This window comes from Sinohyriopsis cumingii, chromosome 11, assembly GCF_028554795.1.
Source record: "Sinohyriopsis cumingii isolate HCF-2022 chromosome 11, ASM2855479v2, whole genome shotgun sequence".
NCBI lineage: Eukaryota > Metazoa > Mollusca > Bivalvia > Unionida > Unionidae > Sinohyriopsis > Sinohyriopsis cumingii.
In genome coordinates, this window is record NC_142971.1 from 103,677,823 (window position 1) to 103,701,077 (window position 23,255).

The following is a 23,255-nucleotide window of genomic DNA, read 5'->3' on the forward strand; positions in this document are numbered from 1 at the left end:
AAGTCTGCTGCCTGGACAGGTAGGCGTGTGTGTGTGTGTGTGTGTGGCATGCGCGCGCGTGTATGTGTGTGTGTGTGTAATCTTCAACTTTAGAAATTATGTTAAAATTATAAAAGTACCAGGAAACATATTACTCTTTAAGTCTTATCTGCTCCGTTATATTTTACATTTATGATTTTGGTCGTGGCTACATATCCGCTACATGTACTAGTCCTACAATGTAAGAGTTGGAAATTGGTATTTGTAATTGGTTAAAACATTGAATGTGCACACCGTTTGCTCCATCATAAAGACTTTCTCGGTAACAAAACACAGATTGCATATAAATTTATATACAACTTAAATTTTTGTTTTTGTTTATCTTTTGGGGAGGCTTTTTTTTGGGGGGGGGGCTGTTTTTTATTTTTATTTTATTTATTTTAATGGAATCAAATTTTCTGTGAAGCTCTTTCTTAAAACGGATGAAAATAACTTCGATATTAACATGATATTTTAAGTAATGGGCCATGGTCGGAGTTTAACTAGCCTAATTTTAAAGTACGCGGGAGGCACCATTAATGATTATTAACAAAAAGATACCATGAAGATTCAATTAAGGGATGTCAGATCAATGCTATTATCCACCAATTTGTATCAATTTACACAAACATATTGCCCTTCATCAACCTAAAATACATCAATAAATTGTGAATATTTAAGCAATTACAATTTCAATAATTCCAGCCCAAATATGCAGTAAATTTGCAATTTAATAAGCTCAAGGATAAAAAGGTATATTAAATACAACTGAGAAAAAAAATGCATAAAAAATGAATGCTTACATTCGAGGTACAATTAGCGGGGTGCGTTGATATTTTACATTTCACTTAGTATTTGAGGGACTGCATGCATTTTTACAGCCGCTGATATGAATTTGCCATCAGCGTAACTTTAGTCGGTTTCAGACAAAGTACGGAAATTCGAATGTGTGACAATATGTATAACGGATGCTGGTAACTGAAGTAACTTGTTTATTATCGTTGATAAGAAACTGACAGCAGCACCAGCATAACTTGAAAGTTTCAGTTTCGTTTCTTGTTTAAGCCAGTATCGTAAATCAGACGAAGGAAGAAAGAAAAACTCGAGGGTAGGACCATATACAAAACGGATGCTGGCTATTGAGATAGCGAACTGTGTCGCCTTAAGTATCGTGCAACTTATGCACAACGTCCGAGTCTGCATTTCTGTTATATCAAGATGCCTATAACGTAACAAAAGCGATCTTACGTCTTGGTGTATAAATAATTATTACATAAAATGGCAACAAGTACAAAGACATTTGTCAACTCGAACCATCTAAACTCATTTATTAGCCGAACAGAAAGAAGAAAGAAAAAGAAACATAAGTGCTATGCGTCAGAAACATTCAGTCAACCGACAGTCCAAGTCCAAATGAAAATCTGATTGATCTACTCTGTGCTCTTAATAAAACCTTTCATATCCATTATATTAATTGAGAAAGAAATAAAGATTGTAAGGTTAACGAAAAACAAATATCTCGGGTAGAAAGAAAAACCCACCCCGGCAATTAAATTAAATGATCGATTCCCTATATTAATTGGTGTGTAGAGTCCCAAGGATTGTCTGCTCCACCTTTGTCGTAATGAAATTGGTCATCACTCCTTCGAAATGTAATACTCGAGAAATGCGAATTATGAACCGAGGTGTTCAAGCAAGAGTTCTGTAAATATTGAGCGTGCTTTTGTTGTGTGCGAAATAGTGTGTGTGTGCGCGCGCGCGCGCGTGTGTGTGTGTGTGTGTGTGTGTGTATTCGTCTTCTTGAGTCACATATCCGAACTATTAAAATTAGTACCAATAAACAGTAATTGTATAATAAAAAAATTATTGAAACCTGTGTAAACATTGGCGGGAATAACAATAAAACAATAGGTTTACATTGTTACAGGGACACTGAGAAAGATTCGGTGATAGACTATATTTGCAGCTGACGTATTATGATTACTTGAATAATTTGCTATAAGCCATACTTGTTCCTTTTTGAACGTTCTAGACTCTTTATAATATTTTCTTTTTCCTGATTTGTTATCATTTTCATTGATTTCCGCTTAAAATTTCTTATTTTTTCCAAGAATGCATAGATGCTCCATTCAGTTTCGTTCATTTTGCTATAGGAGTCGAGTTTGAATGCGTGACACGTTAATATTGAAGTCTGATCTATTTTTCATTTTATTTGATTCCAGTCTCGTAACTTTTATTTCATTCGGTCAGTTGACGCACAATTACATCATTAGTTGCGTCATGATAACAAATGAAATTAGCATTTGCAATGTGACTGATCTTCAAAATATACGCACTGAATATGACAAAATCTCTTAGAAAGATCCGTTTCGGTAAAGAATCTTATCACATTTTGATCGGCTACCATTGCATTACGATCAACCGAAATGTATGTCGATATTTTTTTTAAACGCTTCCACTTCCTTGTGCCAGGACATCATTCCGTCAGGAAAAAGACCTGGTAAGTATAGTTCGACTGAAGCAATTAAATTTTAATCAGTTCAGCAGTGTCAATACGGGCTGCCAAGTATATGAGACATTTTATTGTATTTTTTTTCAATTTGCTTCTAATTTGACCCCTAGTTCCTAGGTCAGCCGACCGGAGAACACTCTATTCAAACACCCCGATTCCAGAACTATTCGGCCTATACCGGCGTCTGCACACTTAATTCTCGGCTTACAACTAATTCGGACTACCTCAAATCGGTACATGATACACTTGGCGTAATCGATAATTCACTATCACTATACGAATGCAAATAAATAATACACATATATCCTACTTGTGTGTGTGTGTTTGTGTGTGTGTGTGTGAGAGAGAGAGAGAGAGAGAGAGAGAGAGATTTAGATTTTCAAAACGTAGCCTTATCAATTTTTTTAGTCATATCGCTGTCTGCAGTGTGGCAGTTTATAGTGATATCTAGCACTGGGTCATAATGCCACAGGCATGTAGCATGATGTCCCACCCAGTCACATTATCCTGACACCAGGCCGACCAGTCCTAACACTAACCTCTTAATGCCGAGCGCCTTGCGAGGCAGCTGTTAATACCATTTTTATAAGTCTTTGGTATCACTTGACCGGGGTTCGAACCCGCGACCTTCCGCATCCGACGCGGACTCTCTAACCACTAGGCCAACGGAGCGGTCCAATTATGGATGAAACATTATTCATAATTTTGTACATATTCAATGCTTTCATTGACTTAGTCATACTTTATTCATATTTGTCTAAATCATAGACTTTGAAACCTTTGATGACAGATGAAACACTTTTCATTATTCTGCACAAATTCTGCACATTGATCCTCCAAGGTGACAGTGCGATAGATCAATCATGCTTGGTTATAAGTTCCATACTTTTGATTCTTGTTTGATAACGAGTTGAAGTTGCGTTTTCTGACTAGCTCCAGCCCACAAACAATAGTATTTCCTAACATAGTGGTTTAACTAAATGCGCATAAATTTGTTAAATCAATAGTTGGACGATATCCGCATGAGTTTGATGTCAGGTTAATTCATCGTTTGATGATATTATATATAAACATCTCACTCACAAAATTGTTTCGGTGTTTTTGCTAAAATCTAATCTATACCCGGCTTCTTTATGTTACAACTAGAGCAAAGGTAAGGATCGCAAAAAAGTTAAAATTTGTCGCCGAAACCGACATTGTTGGATAGTAAGGGCTAACCGTAATAGTAAATTAAAATTAAAATTGAATGGATATAATCTGTAATGGACCGACTTTGTTATAGGTCGACTTCGGAATGGGCCAACTTTTACGGTCATTATTTCTAAACAAAATTTGTCTGGATGAAATCTGTAATAGGCCGAGATCTCCAGTCACCAAACACCACTTATCGCATATGCTGGCATTAAGACATCGACCCATCGCTATTTAAATATCAGGGTCTCCGTCTTGTTTGAAGACTAGCAGGAGCAGTGTTCTCCCTCGCCCTCGGTAATTTATGTCTAACTATTTGTGTTTTTTCTGTTTGTTTGTTTTTTGTTTGTTTGCTTTTTTTTGGGGGGGGGGGGTTGGGTTGGGTTTTTTTTATTGAAGCTCAGAGAGAGAGAGAGAGAGAGAGAGAGAGAGAGGGAGGGGGGTTAACGATAACAAAGGTGCCCTGGCAACGCTATATTAACATAAAATGAACAGGTATTAACCACAATTTTACCGGAAAGTGGCCTTGTTACATATTGTGGATGTTAACATAGCGAAACCACAGTTGCCAATTGGAATACACCAGTATTATACGCTGAGCATGTTATCTAAGTTGTGTAAAACTAACGAAATCATACCAAAAATAACAATTTGCTCAGTATACGGATCTTCAGTAAGACGCCACTGTATATCTTCAGCTATCGTTTGGTACAAGTCATTGGGTCGCAGAGAAAATATATCTTGGCATTTTTAAAAAGTTTTGAGTGTTATATCTATATAATTGTTGTGAAAATCACAAGGAATCGTATTCAGGTGAATCTTAATTGGAACAAAGCGTCATCTTGCACGTATGTGTGCATGTATGTATGTATGTATATGTATATATATATATATATATATATATATATATATATATATATATATATATATATATTATTCTATTACATTACATATATACATATATATACACGCATACACATACATATATACATACATACATACATATACACACATACATATAAACACACACACATACATACATATATACATACATACAGACAGACAGACAGACATACAGACATACATAATCACCAGCTTAACCAATGATGCAATAGATTGTTCTCGAAAACCAAACTCTGCAGTAAAAAATTCAGCTAACTCTTCAACTCAAATTCTACTAAGCACTTCGTTTCCTATTTAAATTCAAAACAAAAGACAGGTTGGAAAACTAATGACAAATGTCAGGTATGCAAATATTCCAACCCTCAATTTATGGGTTTGCATTAAGTACACAATATATACATAACGCTATATAAAACTTATATCTAGCTACATACTTAAATACAGCTGTATGAAATAAATTTAGCAATGTAATTTCATAAAGCTGTACAAATCTTATATCTAGCTACATAATTAAATATAACTGTATGAAATAAATTTAGCAATGTAATTTCATAAAGCTATACAAAACATATATAGCTAAATAATCATATACCGCTACAAATAACTTACATATAGTAAAAGGTCTCATACGGCGATACAAAACTGATATCTAACTATACCATTCCATGCAGGTAAACAAAACTTCTATCTAGTTATATAATCACATATATTTAGAATTTTTTTTAAAAAAAACAAGATATTTGACACTATTAGTACATACTTTAGCATGCGGTTGTTTTAAAATGGAAGAAATATTTTAGTCCAAATTTTAGTTTATTTAAACTGAAATATAAAGCTTCAATTTCAAAATTTCTGAAGAGTGAACTTCTATTTTAACAGGAGTACTTTTATTATCGTCGCCCACCGTAACTTGTGAATTTTATTTCCATTTCATTTATTATAACATCGGTGAAGTTGCAAAGTTCTGAAATAATACTTACCTTAAGTTAGATCTGATCTTGTTCTTTTTTAGATTTTTCATAATGCGATTAAATGCATTCTCCATGCTGAAAACCAGAAAATTCAATTCTGAATAAAGCAAACACTAGATATTTGCATACTAGCAATACCTATCCCCCAGCCTCCAAGATATTCACTCATCCATCTTTAATCCACGTTTTCCCACCTTCGGTTAGAATAATTATATATCCCTGATCCACCATTTTCCACCTGCAACACCCACAACAGCACCTTTCATTTTAAATTTTCAAATCGCTGTGCTCATTCTTCTTAAAAGAAAGCGATATGATTGATGGGAATTTAATTGTTCATGAAGGAAACTAAGGAAATCAAAAGCATTACAAGCAGTATATTTGGCAAGAAGTATATTTGGCAAGAAGTATATGTGGCAATGTTCCTGTCATATGATATCAGTAGCGTCTTAAATATGATTTTTTATCTCCTGTATATTCTTCATATAGTCATTGATTATTACATTAGTAACTTTACACATTTTGTTAAAATAAGAGTTTCAGTTTCTGGAAAAGAAGAGTTTATTTTTTATATGAATGTTTTCTTTAGACCAATGAAAATTAAGATTACAAACTGGGAAATCCGAATTCTTTGGTACCAATGTTTTAGATGCCAAAATTCAAAAAGAAAGTTCTACAAAAATGAAATACACTACCAACAATAGTGCTAATCAAAATAGCTATAATCTAAAACGGCCCCCATTAATTGAGTAGTAAATGTCCCTGCACCCCCATGTTTAATAGTCGTCTATGTAGGCACTACTAGTGCATTGCTGACTTAGGACCAATTGGTCTCATTGACCTTGACTTGCATTGTTGACTTAGGAAATTACTGACCAATTGGTCATGTTGACCTTGACGTCTGTGTCAGTGTAGGCGATATTCAAATTTACTGTCTTGAAACAATTATTTTCTTTTTAGACTTATCATGACCATAACTGTTCATCTTCATATTATAAAATGTATAGGTTTCTCTATTATTCCTAGTGCAAGTCGTCCACAAGTGTGTGCCCAAAATTTCTTAGTCACAGTAAACTTGATTGTTGACCCCAAAACAATAGGCCACTTCCTTACCTTTAGTGCATGCCCTCCACAAACAGTTCTCTCTCTCTCTCTCTCTCTCTCTCTCTCTCTCTCTCTCTCTCTCTCTATATATATATATATATATATATATATATATATATATATATATATATATATATATATATATATATATGATCTTGAACTAAAGCAAATATGCACACAAAATTCTTGTTTAATTACAGTGACCTTGACTTTCGACTATTGACCCTCTGAACTCAATGGGTTTCTATTTATACTCTCAAAGTGTAAGCCATCCGCAAACTCTCTGAACATTTTTGAGAATTAAAACTTTTGAGCAGAACATGTATGTTCACTCACAGAAACATTTACCTTTGATCTCTGAACTCCAAATCATTCGACCTCTACTTTATTCCTAGTGCAAGCCATTGACAAAGTTTAGTCCAGTATTGTAATCTTAAAGTTATTATGCAAACACTTTTATTCTTCTTTTATTCATTGACGTAGACCATAGCTCTTTGCTGCTGAAATCAATAGTTTTTTTCAGTACCCAGAATGCAAGCCATTTACAACATTAGATCATGATAGCTGGTGTGAAACTCTTGTTACTTTGCAAAACGAACGGGTAGACGTGCGGATTGTTTGGTAGCATGTGATAATACACTCCAACTCCTTGCAAACTAATAAAAACAATAAGATAAAACACTCATAATAATAATATTCATGGAAATATTTTCGGCTGTCATTCTGCAGAAATTAAATTGCAACATAGTTACTGTTATCTCAACTGTCATTTCTCCCTCAAGTTTTGTCTACGTGGGTTCGAGTTTCAGCTCCATCAACGTGGGTATGTGAGCATGTTTGCTCCTTATCCACTGGATTGATATCGCTTTGCTTAACGTTTTATGGCACAGCTATTGGAGCACTGTGTCTTGCAGAAGAACACATCACCGTAGCTGATCCGATTGTAGGATTCGAACCTGCACACTTTTGGTCGTGAGTCCTCGCTTCATCTCCCTACTCCGTATCTCCCTACTCCGTCAGTCGCCTCTTATGGCATGAAGGCTCGTTGAGCCTATTCTAATCCCCGAATCCACCGGGTGGGGGATCAATCATTTAATCATTATCGAACTTGTATAATCCTTATCTAATTTGTACTTAGGAAATTTAATGATCTAAATTGGGATTATGTTCTTTGGTAAACCAATTAATGTGCACAGAATTTAATTTTATGGCCTGCTAAACAATCTCAATTTTAGACTTATCTGCATAAAAAAGGGGGCACATGTGTCTGTTCCGGCAATGTATGCTTTCAATATTATATTGTAATGTTTAAAACAACATTTTTTGTGGGTTTTTTTTCATCGTAGATGGTAAGACATCTAGAGTCTCTAACCTTGGTCTCTTAGGAAATTTATAAATACCTGGGATATTCCTTTTCAATTTAGTTGCCGAAGCATTACCGATCATACGATGTTTTATCATAATTTACATTTATTGAAATGTATTAATTTAAAAACGTAACTTGTTGCTTTTACCAATTCAACTCTTGTAACTTGTCACTTTTGTTGTAAAAATTAAATATTTCCAATGCGTTACTTTTTGAATGTAACTCTGACCATCGTTTTATTCTTGGGAGTGTTTATTGGGTATTATGCACACGTTAAGTAACTAGATACATCGAATGAACAGCCTCCCTTTAGTCATTAGCCGTTTTGAAATGTTGCCACCTCCCAACAAAAAAAAACTGACCTGATCCGGCCCTGCTTGTCACGTTGAGCATGGGCGATGCTGCTGTTGCGACAATAACATCCGTTGTTTTATCGTAGACATATTACATGCAACTCAGATGAATAATGTTCTAATTCCAAAGTCAAATACACCCTGCAATTTATGTGCAGTGAAATAAAGTTGGGAGATGGAGATGTAAGCATGACGTTGGGGTAACCAATTATATTCTTCTTAGATTGATCTTTGCTTTTGGTGCATAATAGACTCGTGTAAACAAACCTAATTGTACACGTTTACCAATGGTGTGGAATTTGCTTGCTTGTTGATAGGATGTTTATATTTTGTCTTCATGAAAACATGTTTTCACGGTGCACAAAAAAAAGTCAGTTACACAGTTACGTTTTCAATTAAAAAAACAACAACACATACTTAAAAAATCTGATAACACATTCTTTAAACATGTGATAACACATATTTTAAAAATGATGATACTAAATTAGGAGGAGAGACTAGTTTACAAAATCTATGGAAAATATAACCCTTAAGTCTGCTTTACAATTGACTGACTCGGCATGTACACATTACAAGCAAATCTCTAATTAACAGTCCTTCGTTTGGTTTAACTATTTCATTAAAATGTGTTCGTAAATGATACTAAACTTACAATTATAAAATATGACTTCTTCATTCAAGATATTGATATATTACGAGGTGATGTCTTACAGAAACCTGAAACAAAATATCTTCATTTTACAGATAATCACAGACATATATGGCTATGCATGTATCTGACAGAATTACATAGTAATGGCCCATGAATTGACAGGCACTTAATTACGGACATATATGGCTATGCATGTATCTGACAGAATTACATAGTAACGGCCCATGAATTGACAGGCATTTAATCACAGACATATATGGCTATACATGTATCTGACAGAATTACATAGTAACGGCCCATGAATTGACAGGCACTTAATCACAGACATATATGGCTATACATGCATCTGACAGAATTACATAGTAACGGCGCATGAATTGACAGGCACTTAATCACAGACATATATAGCTATACATGTATCTGACAGAATTACATAGTAACGGCCCATGAATTGACAGGCACTTAATCACAAACATATATAGCTATACATGTATCTGACAGAATTACATAGTAACGGCCCATGAATTGACAGGCACTTAATCACAAACATATATAGCTATACATGTATCTGACAGAATTACATAGTAACGGCCCATGAATTGACAGGCACTTAATCACAAACATATATAGCTATACATGTATCTGACAGAATTACATAGTAACGGCCCATGAATTGACAGGCACTTAATCACAAACATATATAGCTATACATGTATCTGACAGAATTACATAGTAACGGCCCATGAATTGACAGGCACTTAATTACGGACATATATGGCTATGCATGTATCTGACAGAATTACATAGTAACGGCCCATGAATTGACAGGCACTTAATTACGGACATATATGGCTATGCATGTATCTGACAGAATTACATAGTAACGGCCCATGAATTGACAGGCACTTAATCACAAACATATATAGCTATACATGTATCTGACAGAATTACATATTAACGGCCCATGAATTGACAGGCACTTAATTACGGACATATATGGCTATACATGTATCTGACAGAATTACATAGTAACGGCCCATGAATTGACAGGCACTTACTCACAGACATATATGTGCCATATATGTGTCTGACAGAATTACATTACCTGCCCATGAAATTACGGTCGCCTAATCAGAGACATAAGGCTAAATACGTGTCTGACCATTACATAGTAGCGGCCCATGAATTGACAGCCACGCAGAGGCGTATATGTGACGATGAAGTCATAAAGGGAACTCACAAAACATACAATAACTACTGGAAGATTACCAGATATGAAATTATGCAAACTTACTCCCGTTGATTTCTTTGATAACTAGAACGCTGCTTTTTTTTAGAGTCTTTGGTTCCTCCCGCTGTCAGGAACACACATACCAACACAATCACCAGCAGCGTTGGGCAAATTCTTCTTTTCCCCGACTCTCGAGGTGGGAAATCCATCTGTCAGAAGAAGCAGAAAAAGAAGAAGAAGAAAAAAAAATTAAAGCAAATGATGTGGGAAAATTTGATAAAAAACAGCAAATAATGGTCCGTTACACTGATAATTCTTCAAAGGTCAATGCATATTATACTTCTATCACAAATTTTGAACGGTGTAGGAGAATTAAAATCATTTTACGCATGTTCATGTTGATAGTAAAATCAAAATATACATGGTTTCCGCAAGACAAGAATAAAGAGGCGAGAAACAGTTCATTCGCTACTTCCCAAGCATTTCGCTTTTGTCTTATGAAGACATGATATAATTCCAGTTCAAGTACATTAAACTTCACCTGGTAGCTAAATACCTTCAACGGTGAAGTTTAAAACACAAAATTGATATGAGGTCTTGAAATCGTCTTTCCGCCAAGGTTTACCAATTGTACCGAATTCGTGGAACGATATGCAGAGCTTTATCGAAAAAGTTTACCAGTCGAATACTGACATGGGTAAAGCTTCTCATCAATTCAGTTGCGCATTTGTGTCACAACTGAATAAATATAAGATCATCGAAAAACTTATACAAATCTGAAATATGCAGATCATTATATCATTCTTTATATTAACTTACATGTACTTGCGGTAAACAATATATAGGCGGTAACTATAAATTTTAATGAAACTTGTGCAACCCTTCTGGGATATCTGAACAGAATAAGATATCTCGTATCTAAATACTTCGACATATCTCACCCCATAGATTGGGATCAATATAAAATAGTAGAAACTATATTGTGTGGCAGGAATTTGTCTACCAGCTATGTTAAATGTAAAGATATAGAGAATATTTGTAGATATACCAACTGCAAACTCTATATCCAGTATCAATGGACATACGTGTTAAACTGGGAGTTTTCAAAATATTCTATTAGTGGTAAAAATTAGGTTTTCATATATTCTTTGTATCGATTACTTTACCTGGTTGTTTTGCTCCATCAGTGAAATCACCTTTAATGCTGGCCAAAGTTTTCCATATATCAAATCAGAATTAGTTACTATTGATAGGTATCACCAGAATTAGTGATTGCATTGAAAAGGAAAAACTGAAGTTAAACAAAACAAAACATGACGGTCGTCCAGCTCGATAAACCAATCTACTGTCGATTTACCGTGCTGGAATTATCCAAGCTGACGATGGACGAATGTCATTGCCTGTTCATCAAAAACAATATGTGATCGAGCGAAATTGGTGTTTACCGACACAGACAGGTTCTGTTACGAAGTCGAGACGGAAAATGTCTACGCTGATATGTATGGAGCGCGAGAGCTCTTTGATTTCTTGGATTATCTTCAGAATAGTGAGCATTATAACCCAGTTAATAAGAAGGTTATTGGAAAGTTTAAGGAGGATAGAGCATCGGTATGATACAGCATCGGTATGATACAGCATCGGTACCCATCGAGGAATTTGTCAGACTGCACAGCAAACTGTACAATGTCAAACTGGTAGATGGGAGCATAAGAAATGGGCGAAAGGAATATAAAAGAACATTGTCAAGAGACGAGTGACCCAAAAGATTAATTAAAAGCGTTACATGGCAGACTATTCAAAACCTCCACGAAGACTAATTAAAAGCATTACAGGGCAGACTACACAGAACCTCCACGAAGACTAATTAAAAGCATTACAGGGCAGACTACACAGAACCTCTACGAAGACTAATTAAAAGCGTTACAGAGCAGACTACACAGAACCTCCACGAAGACTAATTAAAAGCGTTACAGAGCAGACTACACAGAACCTCTAAGAAGACTAATTAAAAGCGTTACAGAGCAGACTACACAGAACCTCCACGAAGACTAATTAAAAGCGTTACAGAGCAGACTACACAGAACCTCCACGAAGACTAATTAAAAGCATTACAGGGCAGACTACACAGAACCTCCACGAAGACTAATTAAAAGCGTTACAGAGCAGACTACACAGAACCTCCACGAAGACTAATTAAAAGCGTTACAGAGCAGACTACACAGAACCTCCACGAAGACTAATTAAAAACATTACAGGGCAGACTACAAAGAACCTCCATGAACTCGATAAAATCAATTAACCACACACTATGCACGTGTGCCCTCAACAAAATCAGGCTGAGTTGTTATGATGATAAACGTTACGTGCTCAATGACGAAATTACTACGCTAGCGCATGACCATGTGGATACGACCGGTAAAGTTGATATTTTAGCGGAGTTACACTGAGATCAACGTTGACGCTTTTAAAAGTACATTAGCATTATCGTATTATTTTATAATACTTGGCTTCTCTACTTTTACTTTAGAGGTCGCATAAAGTTCAGCCCGTTTTTAATTCAATATCTCGCGTATCGCTAATTTTAACAATTTTGTCTTGGGGCACCCCAATTGTACGGGTCTCCCTAAACACAGTAATGTACAGTAATGGGCTGTAATGGACAGTAATGGGGAAAAAATATAATATTGCGAAAGAAATTAAGGTAATGTACATTAAATATTATAATCTTTATTGTACGGACTCAGAGACATAAATCATAAATAACAAGTGTGGTTGTGATATTGTTTTATTAGTGCACATAATACACTTTAATTAAAATATTGCCAAAACTTGAACAACTCTCTCTCTCTCTCTCTCTCTCTCTCTCTCTCTCTATATATATATATATATATATATATATATATATATATATATATATATATATATATATATAAGACTGTCCACCTTTTTTATTTTGTTCTAGTCTGACTCCGCTCAGCTCTCATCGTTTTTCTCTGGTGAGGTTTTCCCTCCTGCAGGTGTCTTTGGTATAGTGATTTTACCATTTGTCGACCTAACTGTTAACTTATTTGTACCCTTGTTTTTAAGAAACTTTCTAAATATTGCTTCTCGTTTAGTTTCTATTTCTTGACACCACACGTCAATATAAACTCTGTGATGCATATAATTGGATGCCAGCTTGAAATTGCCGCGTAAAATCAATGATCTTTCGGCGTCTTTATACTGGTAACTGACAATCGATTGTAGTACGTCTGTCAGATCGGATATATTTCTGTGCTTCCAGTTGGTTCCAATCTTCATGATATTATTCGCAGACTCTGCATTATTATTTGTCCAGTGGGCGTCATCATTTTTTTTACTCTCGCAGGATAGTTAACATGATCTTTCAGTATTGGAAGCATTCGTTTTTCGAAGTAAGGCTGGAAACCCGGCGCTTTTTCCGAAATGACATCTGTTGCATGTTTTATTCTTGCTTCTAATACTACAGAATTATCGGCCTGTGCAATTCCTTCGTCATCGAAAAGAGTGTTTAGGATTGAGACGGCGATGAAAAGACAGTATCCGTCCCCAGTTGTTCTTAATGGTATTCCTTTCTCACCATGGTACCGGAACAAGATGTCAGCAGCAATTGCATCTTCTGGTAGACTGGAGTGTTCAGCATACTCGCAAGAACGGTACCTTTCATCAGTCAGCAAAGCCTAACGCTCAACTGAAGCTTTGGGGTTTTCAAGTCCAATCTTAGCAGCCTGTTGTAATGAGAAAAAGAAAAATAAAACATTATACATTTATAAATTTGTAGAATATCTATTTCAAACATAGGTTTTCTACTACGAATTTCTTGAGAGGATATTTATTTAAAGATCAAAATGAAATTTAATAAATGTAACAATAAAAATGAAATAGTTCATGTCAACCAGATATCTAATATACTGGTAATTTTATCATTTTCAAACAGTAGATATATTGATTAAAACGACACAATCCAACATGTACTCCGCAATAATAAATACAAGGCATGTACACATATAACTATATTTCAGTAAGTAAACACATAGACTAAAAATCAAATTTCAGTAAGTCTCAGTAACTCTACAGATTCCTAAAATTACAGATCATTACAATCAAAGATATATTTGGTCTCCTGAAAAGTGGCAAGAAATTGAAATCGATGTTATATAATTACAAGTCTAATAAAAGGACCATTATAAATGTTTGGGAGAAACTTATCGAATAGCCTAGAAAATAAACAATTAAATACTTATAAAATAATTCATTACCTTTTGAAGTCATGTGATACCCATCAAGTAATCACATTTGCTTCCTAGCGAACGACACTGACGACAGATGTATCCCTCATCAGCGGATGACTAGGTCTTAAAGTCTTTGCTTGTTATCACTTCGCACGTAGAGTGGAACCAGGAATCACATACCTGAATTAAAATGTATAGATGCAAACTACCGGCAGTCACAAATTGAAATGGGTAAACTATTAACGTTTATATGTATATAAAATAATAATAATAATAATAATAATAATAATAATAATAATAACTTTATTTTATGATGCTAATACAATTAGTTCTAGAAAGGTGGTGGGTGTATCTAATTTAGATATATCAGATGGTTTAAGATTTGACATAAACATAAAAATGTAATTTATCATGTGGGCTCTTAAAAGAATCGAATATGTTGAAAATAATATACATAATATAGATATACAGAAAGAATAAATGAGAAGATAGATAATCTTTTCTTGTAATATTTCCAGCGGATAATTTTGGAAGTTTAAATATAATACTATATGAGAAAGATAAAATATGATTTATTTAACGGCCTGATTAAAAACAACAATTCGACAATAATTCTAGAGAGCATATTACCGACATAATTTAAAAAAGGCTTGAGTCATTACAACATGGATGATTTGCCACAAAAATACAGAAACAGCATAATACATTACTGCAGTAAAATACCTAATATGTTTATCATTATGTATCATCTGACATAAAGTTGCTGAGATGTATGAATACCATTACGAGAGAGAGAGTGAGACAGAGAGAGAACATGTATTATCGAGGTAATGGAATTCATCACCCAAAATGTTATTATGACATTCAGTACATTTTCTTCTTTTAAACTGATTTTACTACATTACATTGATAATTTTCAAGATACATACCGGTATACAATGGGCAACAAATGACATGGAATTGGTCAAATTTTCTTATCAAAGACTCAATTATAAGACGGAAAGATAGAATGCTAATTTAAAGACTAAAACTCATCATTTTGCGATCAGTGACATACAATAATCAATCCGATAATAAAGCTAATGACAAAATTCAATTAATACTGAAAAACATCTACTTTACCAAGTTTAAATGAATTTAAGAAATGTACTGCTATTAATTAATTTTTACATGTGATGTTGTTAACATTACACAAACAGGACATATATACGCTTGGGAACATATTATTTATAATTCTAATCGCTTCTTTCATCTTTCCTTTTAACATTTGAAATCATATTATTGAAGCACTCTGTTTAATATAAATGACAACAACTGATACATTTTATTGGCAATTATGTATTTTATGTAGATACTGTTTAATGCTAAACACAGATAACATGAGGTTTGCATATTCAAATGAATGATTGCACAGACAGCTCAAAGACTTTGCAGGGATGATATAATAATAATGGTATATATTAAAGATCGTTAAATGGAAACTAAACAATATATAAGCAATTCAAAAGATGACATACCTCACATAAAAGACAGCCCGACTCACAAGCTTTCTTAAAGTCAACGCAAGGAAACTGCTTCTTGTTCTTTCCTTTTACCATTCTGATAATATCCAAGATATTACAAACGTCCACAAAATTGAAAATTGCAACCTTCTTATATAAGGAATATATGTCTATTGGATATTATTATTATTTGATAACATAGATTAGTATATACCGTTCACAAGTGCCAACATATATATTTTGTTTGTTTTGTTATACATATTTGATTCCCCCAGAAGATCACATGTGTGTATACAGAGCAAATGGATTGGACATAAGTTTTTCAACTTACCAGTTTTACTCCATTATAAGCATAATTAATGAACACACATACTTGAGGTCTCTAAAAAAGTCAAGACAGTTGACATACATAGATAGAATTAAATGAGAGGGATGAAAGAATGATAAAGTCAGAGGGATAGTGAATCATGTGGTCTGGAATGTAAAATTTTAAATAACAATCGTGATGGAACAAAAATGATAATCAATTTCTGCATATAAATCTTATAAAACTAGTTCCAGTAATTTACTCCATTCCTGTAATTTCTCTTACATTATAGTATTTTCGTCTCCATTACAGCCCATTACTGTCCATTACTGTATATTACTGTCCATTACTGTTCATTACTGTATATTATTGTCCATTACTCTCCATTACTGCCCATTACTGTCCATTACAGCCCAATACTATCCATTACAGTCCATTACTCTCCATTACAGCTCATTACTGTATATTACTGTCCATTACAGCCCATTACTCTCCATTACTGCCCATTACTGTCCATTACTCTCCATTACTGTCCATTACAGCCCATTACTCTCCATTACTGTCCATTACTCTCCATTACAGCCCATTACTCTCCATTACTGTCCATTACTGTGTTTAGGGAGACCGCAATTGTACGACTTGCTGTTTGTAAAGATTTATACGACTCTCGGTAGTTAGTTGGGATATATTGTGTTGGTTGGAGTGACTATATACAATATATACAATTTCGGTAACCTCATTGTCTGCCCTTACTTTTCTTTAGTGTATAGAGGTTGCTCTAGAAGAATTTCCGGTAGGTATTGCCGCAGGTCGGCATACACTGATTGCAAAACAGAACGAAGTGAATGAAATTATATTTCTCTCCATGGGCACACTTTCCAATTAAACGTCCTGAAAACAAAATGGGCGATAAAGTAATTAACAGATAAGTGTTAGGCACAATGTATGCAACCATATATGAAAGGGTATGTGTATAACCTGTGCAGATAGCTGCAATTGAAATATTTTAAATGTAGAAGATAATTTGGGAATAATAAAATAGTGAACACACAATTCACTGTTAAATCAACAACAATAGAATAACACAAACATGTAATAAAAACCAAAAAAACAATTAGTTAAATTTAATGTTGAAAGCGGTATTTTATTTAAGTACGTCAATTATGAACATTCATTCATGATTATGTTCAAAGCTATGCAGAACGCTTAGAATATGCACAGTATAATAAAATCCTTCCGTTAACCTTCCTTAATTTAACTAATCATTTACAAATAAAATAAACAATTTCCACTGCGTACTTTGTTTACATTGTGTTAAAGCTTTATACACTGAAACATTTCGGCAATGAACATTATTTAATGTGATAGTTTTCATTTGCATACGACGATTGCATACGTTCTCAAAAGGGCACGTTTCATACGATTATTACCGTCAGTTTTGAAAACTAATTCTATTTTTTGTGGTGCAATTCAAACATATATATGTATCTAATGATTAAAAACTTCTTTTGAATTTTCCAATGAAAAAATTAAAACAAAAATAATTTCTATTACTTACTTTATTTCCAGCTGCATTCCCATCACCTTGTGCAGTTTTATGCAATATATATACCGTCTATTTTAATACATATTCATCTTATTTACATCTCCCGTTGATCGGGAAGCTTTATTTTGCACCGTTACCATTCTACCGTTTTTAATTTCAACCATTTGTTCTTTTATATCGCTGGTCGATATAGGACCTTTTATAAGTTTTAAAAGATTATACAAATAACACTTTGTTTGGCGCTAAATAGCCTAACAGTGCTGATGCGCCGTTAAAAATCAATCAATCAATCAATCAATCCAGCTGCATTCCATATATCCGTTGCGTATTTTAGTAATACATATCTATAATCCACTGATCACGTTCCACAATAGCTGGACCGTTTATCAAAGTTACTTTACTGTGAGCAGTATTCTGTTTTATTTGTGGGCATTCCCTGCCCTTTAACTATGTTAAGCCATCGGCCTTTGAAATGGCCCGCCTGCCCCCAGCCATAGAAAATTTTTCGAGGCTCTAATGATTTTCCGTATCCCCCATAGTGTATGTGTTTGTTGATCTGTAACAAATCAAAAAGAATTTGGAAGAAACAAGGTATTTATTATTCTTGTTCACGGGTTGCTCATTGCTATTTGCATTTTATTATTTTACGATGTGTCGTACTCACAATCTCCCTGGAGCTAGTCCCTTTGTTTTCCTTCCGAGTATATTCCTTTATAACATATACTTCCTTCCTCAGACACTAGGTCTTCGACTGGTTTCTATATCATGGTCCCTAAATTTTAGGGATCTTGGCCAAGGACCAATCTAATGTATTGTGTGTGTTATATGTGTGTGCTATATTGTTTTAATCCTGGAATATCGTGTTTATATTAGGAATGACCATTTTACATATTTAAATTTGCATTACATTTTTATCTACTTTGCTTATTAACGTAAAGAAAGGGGAACAAAATGTAAGGGATAAAAGTTGTATACGCTTTTGTACATAGTATATATATATATATATATATATATATATATATATATATATATATATATATATATATATATATATATATATATATATATATATATATATATATATAGAGAGAGAGAGAGAGAGAGAGAGAGAGATTTTCTTCATTGCATCACTGTATGCATATGTATTTCCCCAGTCCTTTCCCTCATAGTAATCGTAAAATGTGAGAGGGGCTAGAAATCACTCCTGCAATATGATTAACATAACTAATGATAAAACACTTGCCAAAGACGGATTCGTTAGTGACGATAGCAGTTGTCTTCTTGTCCAGCGGCTCAATTACCTACCGAAAATAGTAAATCCCTAATATAAGACGGAGATAACTAGGTTATTGAAAGGGTCTATAGTGTTTCAGTGATTATACTATGTTGATACGACCACCAATTCAGGAGAAGGAGCCATAGAACGATTTATAGGATGGCCCTGAAGACATCTATTTTTGGTGCTTTGATCAGAGCCATTATCGTATAGTAATAACTATAGAACATGAGATTTATTTCTTTTCTTGCATGTTGTCAGGGCAATCCATCCTGCTGAGTTAGCTGTTACTACATTTCTCAAATTCTGAGGGATTCATCTGACTATTTAATTGAGGACCATCTACATGGTATTTTAAGAAGTATTTTAGTGAACACCCCATATCTATAATATATTCATTTGAATTGAAATAGTGATAACAAGACTGGCAAGAAGGCCACCACTGTTTAGGTTTGGTTTGATTTTGTGTTGTTTAACGCCATTATTCGGCACATGATAAGTTACATATGGCTGCCAGAATATTAGGTGGAGAAGAACCATGTAAGAAAAAGGAAAGAAAACAAAATTACACTGCAATCTACCGACAAGCCTTCTCCCATGTTGGTTTAGCCGAGACTGGAACTCAAACGGACGGTAAGATGTGAGTGTTCTGTAAAGTCAAGTGGTTCGGACCACTCGGCTACCTAGCTTCCTGTTTATTTAGGACCAACATGGTGCCACATGTAAAACTCGCACGCATATATGAGCATCTGATCAGAAGCATTACCCATCTCTGTATTTCAAGATGACTACCATTGTGACCCTACTGAAGGTCTGTGAAGTTGCCACGTCGATATCATCATCGAACTAACCATAATAATGATTTCAAGGTGGCCGCCTCAGCGGAAACAGCGAATGCTGCATATTTTCGGTCAGGATCAAGTAGACATCATAAGAAGTCTTTCTGTGAAAATCCCATGGCAATGCGATTATCTGTTCTGAAGGAGAGTGCATAACATGATTTTCAAAATTGGATGTCAGATCTGGACCATTTTCATGTAGGAACAGCTAGACATTATAGGTGGCATTCTTGGCGGTGCCTCAGTCCAACTCACCTTGTTTCGATCTGACAGTTCATTAAGAAGTAGAATTTTGTGGCTTTCAGACTGATTTTCACATCAGTATATCGTATGTCGTATTAAAATAAAATTCACCTATCAATATGTTTGTCCGTACAGACGGTTACGGGATAACAAAAACTTCAAGATAACAGTCGTTGTAACAATATTGAATCTCAGATCGCTACAATTGTTATTTAGGAAAAGCTATACGCTCTAGGAACTATTTTAATGGCAGCCCCATGTTAATACACCCATCCTGTTAGAAGCAGCACTCCAGGATGTTCAAAACGAAGCAATTTTCATTTCAGATCGACTAGATGTCATAAGAAGTTAAAGAAAACCTCATGTCGCTATTATTATCAATTTTACAGGTGTAAACTTAACAAATTTTCAAGAAGTCCAACGTTGCTGCCATACTTGATGAATCGGCGCAACTTTTTACAAAAAGTGAGAAGACTTCAACCTAGATTAGCAATCAACAAAACCGCTAGTGTCATATATTACGGACCACAAAGTCCATGGTTTATGACCAAGACATGTGTACATACATCATTTGTATCAATGCTCTTTTGAGTACAATCTGTGGACACGAGTATGGAAATGTATCAAACGGACTCTTTGAATACGAGTGTAGATTTTAGTTAAGACCGATGAATATTTGCATATAGACTATATTTTGTTAGTTTAGGGGAACTGGCCTTTGCATAAGGATGTATTAAATGTCTTCGTTCCGTGTGCCATACAGTTGTCAGAGGAAGAATAGACTTTATCAAGATATTTATTATTTTCGCATGCCACTGTCTTATACATTTATTGTCTTTATACAGCCACAATGGATACTCACTAGCGTGAAAGCTATTCAAGTTATTGGCAGGTGGAAGTGCAACAAAATCTTGAGAGATCACCAAAAATTATTTTTTTATAAGAATATGTAACCTTACTGTTACAGAGTTATGTATGAATACGTGTATAATAAGCCATGAACTAGCTATTCAAAAGGGCGTTGCCTTCGCATTGGCTGAACATAGAGAGGATGCGCACGCATTTTTTTCTATCAGCCTCTTAACTTCAAATACGTGTTTTGTATCATTTTCTTGCTAAGTGTTTGCGGTAGTCGAGTTAGTTAACGCGTGATACTACTGATCAGAATGCTGCCATTCGAGTCAAACTGCCAGAGACTTCGAAGCTCGAGTTGGTGATAATGTGAGAAAAATCAATCTGATGTAAGTTCGATGTCAGTTAGAAGCACGAGATACGCATAAGTATTTGAGACTTTCTTTGAAATTGGACTATCTCTGAACCTATACTGAGCCAATACTGTGTCTTTGGACACGCTATGGGCTTATCCGGGATTGAATTCCAGCAGCTGTAACTGATGTGGTGCACATAAGTACCTAATATATATATATATATATATATATATATATATATATATATATATATATATATATATATATATATATATATATATATATATATATATTAAAAATACCACGGTGTTGGTATGTCGCAATTTTATATACCAACTGTATGATATCGATTTTACAAATCAGTGATGAATTTCCACTCATTAATCTTTAATGACGTAAGAAAATAACGATTCAAATAGTAATAATCCTCATTTTCTAAATGAATTTAACATGGTACACAATTTCATCGCAATCCTTTCTTCCCTCCGTAACAACACCCCCCACCCCCACCCCACCCACCCACCCCACCCCGCATAAGAGCCAAAATACACAGAAATCTGGAGAGAGAAATAACGACGTTGGCTTCATGAAAACACTTGAAATTTAACTTACACTAAGTAACCTACAAGAACCTAATTCGTATTAATTGTATGTACACTTTCCTTGGGATTTATCCACAGTGTCTATCGTATCAATGATATAAAGTTGAAATACCTGTCGACCCTCACTAAACGGTAAATTTCTTGGTTACGATTGAGGCACACATACTATAATCTATGTAATGCTTGTTTTGTTCTTATTGTTATTTTTTATCATAAACATATAATAAGGTTCTGACAAACGATTATTTTTATTTATGAAAATGTTCAAAGGGCGCCCCCTCACACTTTCACTCACTGTATTCGTTGGTCCGGCAGCAGACTAATCGACCAACAAAGAAACATAGGAATTGATAAATAACAAAAAAGCCCCCCCCCCCCCCCGCTAATTCTCCCTTAACGCCCACATAACATCTCTCTCTCTCTCTCTCTCTCTCTCTCTCTCATGCGACAATACTACAAATAGTAAGTTAGCAAAATCGACCAACGGAAAGGGGAGAGTTAGTGATGTAGAACAAATACAATGTAATGGTTGTAGTAATGTTAATTAAAGTAGAATAATAACTTCAATAACTGTAAGCACATTAAAAATGTTTATTTACCTTTGGTTGGCGAGTCATTCCGCTTGGTTATAATCTGCACTCATTTCAATACATGCAAGCGTTCAGTGTTGAAGAAGCTATAATTAGTTTCATGTAAATGTAGAGAAGATTTCCATTGGTCAGAACGTAACCATGTGATCAGACCCAACTGAGTTTATTTCTGTATAAAACTGTATGGGGAATTATTATATATACTCCTTTTTTCTCCGTTAACTTTACATTGTCAGAATTGAGCAGTATTTTACGATACCAAGAAATACTTATACTGCACGCACGTGCATGACAAGTGCGCCTAAGGGAACTACTTTGTAAACAAACAATGTACACTCATGTAGTAGACTTTATAGGTTTCAGTTTATAAGAATTGTTTGTGGATGAACTAAAACAGCTGTTTCGTGTATTTTAAAGTAAAGACGATACATTCATGTGGACGAGTTTACTGAGTCACAAATGGAATTTTAAAACAAGCAAACAAATGAACGCGGTATTCACAATATCCACTATAAACGCGAGAGTCGCAGTATTGAAAATACCATTCTGATCACTGAAACAATTATTTAGGAGAAATGTTCGTAACTTATC

At 34.6% G+C, this 23,255-nt stretch overlaps 1 protein-coding gene across 4 annotated transcripts in view; it reads right to left on the reverse strand.

The window, feature by feature from the left end:
• The window catches only part of LOC149789193 (N-acetylated-alpha-linked acidic dipeptidase 2-like), a 101,199-nt gene extending 78,371 nt beyond the window's left edge, over positions 1-22,828 (reverse strand). Inside the window, exons 1-4 of one of the 4 annotated variants that reach the window (XM_089975342.1) lie at positions 22,674-22,810; positions 17,114-17,251; positions 10,365-10,510; positions 5,605-5,670 (exon numbers count right to left, since the gene is read on the reverse strand). In XM_089975342.1, coding sequence (XP_089831468.1) covers positions 5,605-5,670; positions 10,365-10,510 — 212 coding nt within the window. In that variant the 5' untranslated portion in view covers positions 17,114-17,251; positions 22,674-22,810. Of the gene's footprint in view, positions 1-5,604; positions 5,671-10,364; positions 10,511-11,467; positions 12,917-16,645; positions 17,024-17,113; positions 17,252-22,673 lie in introns of those variants that run through there. The other 3 variants (XM_089975340.1, XM_089975343.1, XM_089975341.1) reach the window with 3 other exon arrangements.
• Positions 22,829-23,255: the final 427 nt, after the last annotated feature.